Here is a 10,526-nt window from a genome sequence, read left to right as displayed (position 1 = left end):
TAGGTAGTGAATAACACCCCTGGTAGATGCACAGACACAGAAAATGGCATTTCAAAGGTTAAACCATCATGCAACCTCGAATGTTGCTATCATCTTTCTGCTCCTGTAACAGGAAACACATAAATTCATCCACCCTTTGTCCTGTCTAGGTGGAGGTTAACCTTGAGTCGTGGTCAAGTCTTGTCAGCTTTTACCAGTCAGTCAGTTTTTTTTTTTTTTTCATTCATTCATTCATTCATTCATTCATTCATTCATTCTTTCTTTGCTGATAGTGGAAACCATCATCACATTTAGTTTCCACTTTCAGCAAAATGACGTCATTTCAAAAGAAAAAGAAGAACTTTTAGATCGGATTTCCTCGCTGAATCCTTTTTGTCCCAAATAAGTGGCGTTCTCCAGAGCCCATTTTAATGTGGAGAAACTCACTTGTAACGGTTTTCTCAAAATGTCGTATAGCACTTTTAATTCCTGACGTGTGGATCTGCTTAAAGAAAAGAAATTGACAAACAGAAATCAGTGCCTGTTGAAAAAAAATGAAAAATGAAAAATAACAGAAATTATCAAACAAAACTTTCAGTGCACTGTGAAAGTATCAAAATAAAAAGGCCTTGTTAAGTCATGACACAAGCTCCTCATCTCAGGAGGGTAAATCATACCATTAGCATGGTTTATCATACCATCATACTAATTGGCAGGCTCAACTTCACAACAAAAGAAATCAGCTAGATTCACTCCAAACCAACCATCAGCTGCACAATACAATCCTAATGTCCTATTAGCTATGAGTTTAATCCCCAGGTCTGTGCTTTTCACTCATTTAGGCCACAGATCTATTTTATTCAATTTTTCTTTTTTCCCGTCATCATAAAACATGTGACATGTTGTCATGCACTTCACAAAAGAAGTTTGTTCTTATGTATTCAGAGTTGTGTATCTAAGTACAGGATTCACTCGCACATCAAAACAGGAAACTCAGTGTTTTAGAGTCTCCACTCTAACAAACTCCAACACATCTCATTCACTCGTGCTAGAATTCAATCCATCCATCCATCCATCCATCCATCCATTCGCTTCCGCTTATCCTTTTCAGGGTCGCGGGGGGTGCTGGAGCCCATCCCAGCTGTCATAGGGCGAGAGGCAGGGTACACCCTGGACAGGTCGCCAGTCTGTCGCAGGGCCAACACACAGGGACAGACAACCATTCGCGCTCACATTCATACCTAGTGACAATTTGGATTATCCAATTAACCTATCCCCACAAGCTGCATGTCTTTGGACGGTGGGAGGAAGCCGGAGTACCCGGAGAGAATTCAATCACCTTTCATTAATCTAAGAACAATCAACTAATTTGCATATCAGCTATTAACCCACTAAGTTGACAGGACAACAGAAATGCATGTTCAAAATGTTATCACAAAAATAGAATTTCCCTCATACAGTAAATTACTTGTGCTGCATCAATCAAGCAGAAAGCATCTCCCAATTTACTATATTAACAACTAAATTTATTGTCTGATCACTGGTTGGTCAAACCAGAATCTTTTTTCCCACAAAAGTTAAAACTGTTGTCCTGCAACCTAGAGAGTCAATTTGTTGCATTGGATAAATTCAGTATTTGATAACAAGTGTCTGCTAAATTGACACTATTTTAACACTGATGAGAGATAAATTTTCATTGCATGTGTGTTTGTGTTATTAGGCAGGTTTAATGCATGTCTGTGGAGCTGCATCTCCAGCAGGGCATGTTCTTAAAGCTGCCTTTCCTACACACTTCTCTGCTATTATTTGATCATTTCTTAACTAATGTGCTATGAGTCCACTGGTCTTTGCATCACACTAAGTGATTTGGACAAGATGATAAACAGACTCACATGCTTAAAATGTTGTCTAATCTTCATAAGCTCTCTTGTGTTTGGAAGTGTTAGTAGGGTTAAGGCACGTTCTGCTTGTGTGTGTGATTTTGTATATGTTTCTTTTTTGCAGTGTTTCAGACTCCTTCTCAATTTTCAAACTTAAGCAGTCAGTTTTGTTTTTCCCAGGTTTACTAACCCAAATTTTGATTTCCCACATTTAACACCAGCACTCCTCTGTGTTCTACTTACTCACTCTGTGTCCTCTCACTCTGTTGTCCTCTCCCACTTCAACAGTCCAATAGCCGGCAGTTCTCCTTAGCTTTGTCCTGTCACTGTCTCTTCTTGCCATCTTCTCCAAAGGTGGCAAATGTCAAACTCCAACAGTCTCCTCAGTTCTCCTCAAAAGTTTTCTTCACATGCATAGTGAAGTTGCAGCTTCACAGTGCCATTCATCCGATCAGGCAGGATGATGGGTTTGCTCTTCTTCTCTGATGCTGTTTGTCCACATTGCTGCTGCCTGCTGGGTCTCTTTGTTCAGGACTTGCTGCTGTCTCTTTATCTGCCATGTTATTGGTCTTTGGAGCTGCATTCCTTGTCTTCAGGGAGGAGTGAGAGCTGCTTGTGAGGTTGAGAGACACATGGTGCTGTAAATAAGTCAGCCAGAAACTTGGCCTGCATGTTTCCAATGATGTTAAACTATAACTTTCTTCCGACCGCTGCATGTGGAAAATTGATTCAGGTCTGCTTTGCACCTGAAAGTGACAAACTAAGACATGTTCATTATTATCATCACTGCTTAATCAATACACATCTCTCTCTCTCTCTCTCTCTCTCTCTCTCTTTCTGTGTTTTTGTGAACAGTCCTTTCTTAAAAGCAGAAAATGAGATTGTAGTTGTTCTTGGCTGATCAACACAAAACCTTTTTCCTATGATTATTTTTCATCTACTGTCATGGTCCTGGGCCATGTGGGCCCAGTATTCTTAGTTCCTTGTATTTTTGTATTTCGTTCCTTATTTAGACCATGTTTTCTGAGTTGCCCTGTTGTGTTGTTCCCTAAGTGTTTTCCCTTCATGGCTTTTACCCCCTGTGTGCCCCTCTGTGTATCTGTGAGCCCTTGTCTCTCCTTATGTTTTATTCCATGTTTCCCCTGCCCTTTATGTCTAAGTTCTCCCCGTGCTCTCTCTCCCCCCTGTGTGCCCTCTATGTATTTATGAGCCCTCGTCTCCCTTTGTGGTTGTTTCATGTTTCCCCAGCCCGTTATGTCTGTGTTTTCCCCGTGCTCTCTCTCCTCCTGTCTGAACCTCTGTGCCTGTACATGTCATGTTCAGTTCACCCCGCCCTGTCTCGTTATGATTATCAGTATCACCTGTGTTCCCCGTGTGTGCCCACTTTCCTCGTTTACCCTCTGTGTATTTCTGTCTGAGTCTCCCTCTGTTCGGCGTCGCGTTCTCCCTCATGCTGTGTGTGATTCCCCTGTGTTCCTTGGTGAGCTTTATGTTAGTTTTTCCCAGTTTAGTTTTGTATTGTTTCTCGTGGCCAGCAATAAAGCTGTGTTTTTTGAGTTCATCCCCGTGTGTGTGAGTTTTGCAATTTGGGTCCTCATCCTGCCTGCCACACGGCCGAATCATGACAGAAGAACGCAACCACGATATGGACCCAGCAGTTCACAACCCCTCCGCGGACCTCCAGGACGACGCGACCATGTCGGACTCAGCGGACATTTCAGAGGAGGTAGGGGAGGAGCTGAACCGGCTCTGCCGCATTATGGATCGCATCATCGGATGCGCGGATCCAAGTGTGGTTTCCACAGGATTGGCGGCCGTGGACGCCGTTTTGTTGCGGGAGCCACGGTTGCGACAGCTCCCCCACCTCGTCGAGGCGTTTGACTCCCTGGGCCCCCTTAAGGAGGAGCTTCGTGCCCGTGCGCTGGCCCAGAGGGTCCTGAATGCCGCCTCAGCACCCACACCTCCGTCCCGTGAACGGGTGTCATCGCCGCTGTCTCATGAGCCAGTAGCGGTCAGAGTTGGAACGGTGAGGCTCGCCACAGACACACCTTCTGCCCGCACCCCGCCGGCTTCCGCGTCTTCACCGCGGTCTGGCCGCATGGCGTGGCGCACGGAGACAACGGAAGCCATAGACTTTGGCGAGGAAGAGCGGCAGCAGGTGTTACGGGCTTATCGGGAGGACGAGCTCCGGCGGAAACCCTGGCTCATCCCGGAGGAGGACCTCTCACCTGCTGCACAGCCTACCAGCCGCTCGCCGTCTCCGATCCGCTTAGGCTATTTTTCGCCTGTCTCATTTCTGGCAAGGATGGGGGCGGACGACGGGGAACTCACCACTACGTCACCCTCTGTGTTGGCGCCATCAGCGCCCATCGCGCCAGCTTCCTCTGCTCGAAGGAGGCGGCGCGCCCGCCGCCATAAACCGGACAATGCTAAAACTACAAAACATGAAGTGGACGGCGGGTTCATTTTTGATAGAGCCATTTTTGTCGACCCTGAGCCTGCCATTTCTCGGACAGTTTTTTCTGAGCCTGCTCCTTTTCCTGCTCGTGTTTCTCCTCCCAGGTCAGTTCAGTTAGCTCCCTCGCAGCCACCCTCAGTTCAGTTAGCTCCCTCGCAGCCACCCTCAGTTCAGTTAGCTCCCTCGCAGCCACCCTCAGTTCAGTTAGCTCCCTCGCAGCCACCCTCAGTTCAGTTAGCTCCCTCGCAGCCACCCTCAGTTCAGTCTCCAGTAGCTCCAGTGCCGCCTGTAGCGCAGGCCCCAGTAGCTCCAGTGCCGCCTGTAGCGCAGGCCCCAGTAGCTCCTGTAGCCCAGTCCCCGATAGCAGTACGGTCCGCTGGTCAGCTTAACATTCAGCCAGGGGTCTCAAATCTCTCTGGCTCTGCATCAGCTCCTGCTGGGAGCTCGGATGAGCTCATCCAGGACTCCGCGGCTCCTACGCCGCCATCTACCTCGTCAGCTGGAGGGTCCGAGGGGCCCGTTCAGCCTCCTGTCTCCGCTGGAGGGTCCGAGGGGCCCGTTCAGCCTCCTGTCTCCGCTGGAGGGTCCGAGGGGCCCGTTCAGCAACCTTCCTCGTCAGCTGGGGGTTCAGGAGAACCGCACCAGCCTCATGCCACGTCAGCTGGAGGGTCCGAGGGGCCCGTTCAGCCTCCTGTCTCAGCTGGAGGGTCCGAGGGGCCCGTTCAGCCTCCTGTCTCAGCTGGAGGGCCCGAGGAGCCCGTCCGGCCTCACGCCTCGTCTGCTGGAGGGCCCGAGGAGCCCGTCCAGCACCATGCCACATTAGCTGGAGGGCCCGAGGAGCCCATCCAGCCACCTTCTGCTACGCCTGGTCCAGCCTCTGCTTCTGCTACGCCTGGTCCAGCTTTGGCTTCTGCTCCTCCCGGTCCAGCTCCGGCCTGTGCTTCGTCAGCTGCAGCTCCGGCCTGTGCTTCGTCAGCTGCAGCTCCGGCCTGTGCTTCGTCAGCTGCAGCTCCAGCCTGTGCTTCGTCAGCTGCAGCTCCAGCCTGTGCTTCGTCAGCTGCAGCTCCAGCCTCAGAGCCTTCATCCTCTGCAGCCTCAGAGCCTTCATCCTCGCCCGGTCCGGCCTCTGCATCAGCTGCTCCTGCTCCGCCTGGTCCGGCTCCGGCTTCAGCCTCAGAGTCTTCGTCCTCGTCTGGCCCAGCCTCAGAGTCTTCGTCCTCGTCTGGCCCAGCCTCAGAGTCTTCAGCCTGTGCTTCGTCTGGCCCAGCCTCAGAGTCTTCAGCCTGTGCTTCGTCTGGCCCAGCCTCAGAGTCTTCAGCCTGTGCTTCGTCTGGTCCAGCCTCTGAGTCTTCAGCCTGTGCTTCGTCTGGTCCAGCCTCAGCCTGTGCTTCGTCTGGTCCTGTGCCCACCGGGCCATGGCCAGCACGCCTGACACTGGAGAGCCGCCGCTGCCTTCCGCGTGGCCGGCCTCCTGAACTGCTCCGTCGTCTCCCTCGCCGCCGCCGCTGCCTTCCGCGCGGCCGGCCTCCTGAACTGCTCCGTCATCTCCCTCGCCGCCGCCGCCGCCGCTGCCTTCCGCGCGGCCGGCCTCCTGAACTGCTCCGTCGTCTCCTTCGCCGCCGCCGCTGCCTTCCGCGCGGCCGGCCTCCTGAACTGCTCCGTCGTCTCCTTCGTCGCCGCCGCCATTGCCTTCCGCACGGCCGGCCTACGGACCAGCTCTGTCACCTGTGCCACCCGCCTGGTCGGCCCCCCGACCGTGTGACCCGTGAACTCTTGTGCCTGTGGGCTCTGGGTCAGCCCCCTGAACTTTATTTGGACTATGGTCATGTGCTCCTGTGTTTTCTGTTGTTTGTTTTGTTTCCCGTTCTGGTCCCTCCGTCCTGGTCCCCCGCCTCCCGCCCTGGGTGGGTTGTTTTCTGTTTTTGTTTTGTTTTTCGGGTTTGGGCTGTCGGGAGCCAGCCCTTTAGGGGGGGGTGATGTCATGGTCCTGGGCCATGTGGGCCCAGTATTCTTAGTTCCTTGTATTTTTGTATTTCGTTCCTTATTTAGACCATGTTTTCTGAGTTGCCCTGTTGTGTTGTTCCCTAAGTGTTTTCCCTTCATGGCTTTTACCCCCTGTGTGCCCCTCTGTGTATCTGTGAGCCCTTGTCTCTCCTTATGTTTTATTCCATGTTTCCCCTGCCCTTTATGTCTAAGTTCTCCCCGTGCTCTCTCTCCCCCCTGTGTGCCCTCTATGTATTTATGAGCCCTCGTCTCCCTTTGTGGTTGTTTCATGTTTCCCCAGCCCGTTATGTCTGTGTTTTCCCCGTGCTCTCTCTCCTCCTGTCTGAACCTCTGTGCCTGTACATGTCATGTTCAGTTCACCCCGCCCTGTCTCGTTATGATTATCAGTATCACCTGTGTTCCCCGTGTGTGCCCACTTTCCTCGTTTACCCTCTGTGTATTTCTGTCTGAGTCTCCCTCTGTTCGGCGTCGCGTTCTCCCTCATGCTGTGTGTGATTCCCCTGTGTTCCTTGGTGAGCTTTATGTTAGTTTTTCCCAGTTTAGTTTTGTATTGTTTCTCGTGGCCAGCAATAAAGCTGTGTTTTTTGAGTTCATCCCCGTGTGTGTGAGTTTTGCAATTTGGGTCCTCATCCTGCCTGCCACACGGCCGAATCATGACAATCTACAATGTAAATTTTGTCTCTTTTTCACTCTTTTTTTTTTTTAAATAGCTGGTGACCTGCAGAATCACCGCTCTCACAATCAAAGGCAATTACTTTTACACAGCGCACAAAAACACTGTGACGTCAGACACATTCACACTCACTTTTTCATCTGCGTAAATAAATCATATGGCTGATGATATGTGCCATGGTGATCCATACATATGATCACAAGTTTATTTAATTATTTTCAACCCAACAAAACAAATAAACAAAAACATAATGCTGATGCTATGAACACTCCACACACATGAGTCAAGATGCAGAAAAACTTCTCACGGAAACGCTGCACACTCCAGTTATCACAGTTATCATAGTTATCATAGTTCTGTTTCCCTCTCTTCGAGGAGTTCTCAGACAGCTCTCGATCTGATGATGTGTAGCTTGCTCATCAGCTCAGAAAAGTGGTTGCATGCTTTGCCCACAGTGGCAAAGTCTTGCACTTTCATATTCAATTCAGCTTCTCCATCATGTACTTTTAGATGTTTCATACAGGGTTCAGCATATTAGTTGTTTTCACAGGTGTGCTCTATATCTCAACAATGGCTCATAATAAGACGACAGTCTTTCACACAGGTCAAGTGCCTCTATGCACTTCATTAGTTTAAACATTTATCTATATCACTTCACCTCATATGCCATTGTACTAAATTTGAGCAACCCTAAGCTTAATGTAGATTACTTTTAACAACTATCCACCTCAATTAAATCTATGGTCTGGCACACAGGCTGTTGTCGATCAGGGCAAGCTAAAGAATAAATATTTTGTGTCAGCAAGGGGTGGGGGAAAGCCATTCACCAGAGCATATCTTAAGTGATGTGGACTGGCCTTCTCCACACGCTCTTCAAAGCTGGTGTATTTTCTGAAAACTTCTGACATTTGAATCTCTTCCATTTATAAGCCTGCGATTAACCGCACGGCTCAGGTCCGCGTGAAAGCCACGCGACCGTGCTCGCGTGAACGCGCGCAGCTAAGGAGCCGTCGCTCTTTTTTTTTTTTTTCATTTAAATACTTTGTGCTGCCAGGAGCAAAGTCCAGCATACGTCTGTCTCCCTCCGACTCACTCTTGGTTGCTTAGAAACCCATGATAACAACAACAGTCGGTGTCACAGACCACGTGTTCTGCTCCGCACACACTCACACAACAACAACAACGACGACAACAATGACACAAAATAGGCCTAATCCGGACTCGCACCGGACCGCTCGGGACACTAACCCAGTTGTGGGACGCTAACCCAGTCGCGCGACAAAACCCAATGAAGGGATGCGGGATGCTCGGGACACACACCCAGGGCGATTTCAAAACCCAATGAAGGGACGCTCGGGACACACACCCATTTTCAAAAATTTTTGCTGGGCCGTCGCTGGCACGCTTGACTTCAGAGTGGTTTACTGATACGGCCTTCGACTTCACCCTAACGGTGAAGCGGTATCAGTTTTATGAGATGAAACTCAACCGTTCTCCTTTGTCACCAGCACGTGAGCCTCAGCAAAGAAAACAAAAATGGAAGTAGTTCAGCAGCGTATTGTGCTGTAAAATCAACTTACTTCCAGACACATACACACACATAGACATTTGCGCGCTAATTTGTCACGAGATAATTTCAGCTACCTCTAAAACTCAAGTCTAATTCAGCTCTTTTTGGCGAACCCAACCTTTTTTAATTTGTCACGAGATAATTTCAGCTACCTCTAAAACTCAAGTCTAATTCAACTCTTTCCGGCGAACCCAACCTATTTTAATTTCTTTGTCTCAACGTGTTTTCATTTGAATTTGTCACGAAGTAATTTCGGCTACCTCTAAAACCTAAGTCTAATTCAGCTCCTTTCGGCGAACCCAACCTAATTTATCACGTTACTTTAAACCTTTGCGGCCGTCTTATATACCAAATAGTGTTTCTTACCCCCGATGTCCCACTGACGGTTCGGATCACCAGACTAAATCCCAGCGCCGTGGACCTGGTCACCGGCCCAGACTTGAATTCACGCTCTGGGACTCTCTCCTCGTCTAAGAGGGCTGTGCACAGACTTCGGTGCCGGCCCCCCACGGCGTCAGGAATCAGTGCTGGATCCTGGAACAGAGTCACAGATAACAGTTCTGATATATTCTGCTCCGGCTACGAAGGACCAAGTAAATGTTAGGGAAAATATTCTAAAACACTTCTTCAGTAAAGACTCAGAGAAAAGAAACACACAGAAGTTCTTGCTAGCAAGGGCAGTCTCAGAGACTCGCGCTGAGCTTTGCCCCTGTCTTTATTTTATACTTCTGTGTGTGTGTGTGTGTGTGTGTGTGTGTGTACTTGTTTTCGTGACATCTTAGGACAATTTTATGATAACACACTCACAAAATGAGGACATTTTTGAGGTCCTCATTTTTCTGAGCCTTCTAAAGTGTTCTAGAGGCTCCCAACATGCTCCCAAACCAAAAATCTCGAAAGTCCTGAAACATCACAATTTTATGAAAAAGTGTGTTTAAGTGTGTTTAGCGTTTTTGCTCACTTTCAGTTTCGCCGCCTACTGGCCAGTTTTGGAACTTAACACACTTTAAACACACTTTCAGTGACGTCACTCTGCGAGTCCTCATATTGTAGGTGTGTCAGACACAATAACACATTTGACCCAGGTTATACCCTTCTGGGGCTTAGCGGACACATGCGTGGACAGCACCTTTTAGTTCTTATGTCCAAAGTTGTATTCAATGTTGAAATGGAGGTGAACTTTATTTCAATCATTCGTGGAATAGTAACAGATGAATTTTGAGGCTTCTGAAAATTGTTCGTTCAAACCTTGCCAATTAAACAATCATTCTAACAGACATCAAAAACTTTTCACATTTTTATACATATTAAGGTGAGCTATAAGCAAGGGTAACAACAGTTAAATCAGGCAAATCTTGACAAAAATGAAGGTCTTTAGATTCAGTTATCAGTACCTGCACAGCTTGGTTTCTTTTGTTGTTGACAAAATGTATCGAAATATAAAGTTTCAACATTTGTCTAATTATATTACTATTAATTAATGAGTCTTACTTCTCAAGATCAATGCACAAATTGTCTGACCTTCACTATGCAGAATGATGTGTGTGCAGATTTTGACCCTTGAAGAGTTTATATTAATCTACATTAATATAATTGCATCTGCAATCTGCAGTTGAACTTGGAGATTCCTGCCGCTGTCATCTGATTCAGTATGATCATCAGGCTCAGTCTCGACTCTGTGTATCTACAAGAATTGATGAAAAAAGTCAACACTTTATTAATTATATTTTAAATTCAACTTACCTTATACTTTTTACAATATAGTATAAAATGCATATTGTTTCTTTAAAAACTAATAACACACTATTAAAAACTGCAGAATGCACAATTCCAGCTTCATTTAGTAATTCAATTAGTAAATAAAAGTGAGTAATTAAGTCACTTAATTAACTAAGCAACTGTAAATGTCACAGAAGTACAATTCAATTTCAATTCAATTTTATTTATATAGCACCAAATCAC

At 47.6% G+C, this 10,526-nt stretch overlaps 1 protein-coding gene across 1 annotated transcript; it reads left to right on the top strand.

Annotated features, from left to right (window-relative positions):
* Nucleotides 1-3,555: 3,555 nt before the first annotated feature.
* Nucleotides 3,556-9,617, top strand: LOC146575550 (uncharacterized). Its single transcript, XM_085272496.1, has 3 exons — nucleotides 3,556-4,421; nucleotides 8,964-9,157; nucleotides 9,532-9,617. Exons 1-3 carry the CDS (start codon nucleotides 3,556-3,558, stop codon nucleotides 9,615-9,617), a joined length of 1,146 nt encoding a protein of 381 aa, XP_085128622.1.
* The last annotated feature ends 909 nt before the right edge of the window (nucleotides 9,618-10,526 follow it).

The sequence above is a fragment of the Mchenga conophoros genome, linkage group LG4 (assembly GCF_057382185.1).
Source record: "Mchenga conophoros isolate Kocher_MC1m ecotype Shallow Benthic linkage group LG4, M_conophoros_male_GT1.1, whole genome shotgun sequence".
NCBI lineage: Eukaryota > Metazoa > Chordata > Actinopteri > Cichliformes > Cichlidae > Mchenga > Mchenga conophoros.
This window is presented reverse-complemented; position numbering and strand designations above follow the sequence as displayed.

Coding starts and splice junctions, on each gene's coding strand:
- LOC146575550 (XM_085272496.1), top strand. CDS start 3,556: ATGTCGGACTCAGCGGACATTTCAGAGGAGGTAGGGGAGGAGCTGAAC. Junction 4,422..8,963: donor GCTCGTGTTTCTCCTCCCAG/GTCAGTTCAGTT, acceptor TCGGATCACCAG/ACTAAATCCCAGCGCCGTGG. Junction 9,158..9,531: donor CTCCGGCTACGAAGGACCAA/GTAAATGTTAGG, acceptor GCTCACTTTCAG/TTTCGCCGCCTACTGGCCAG.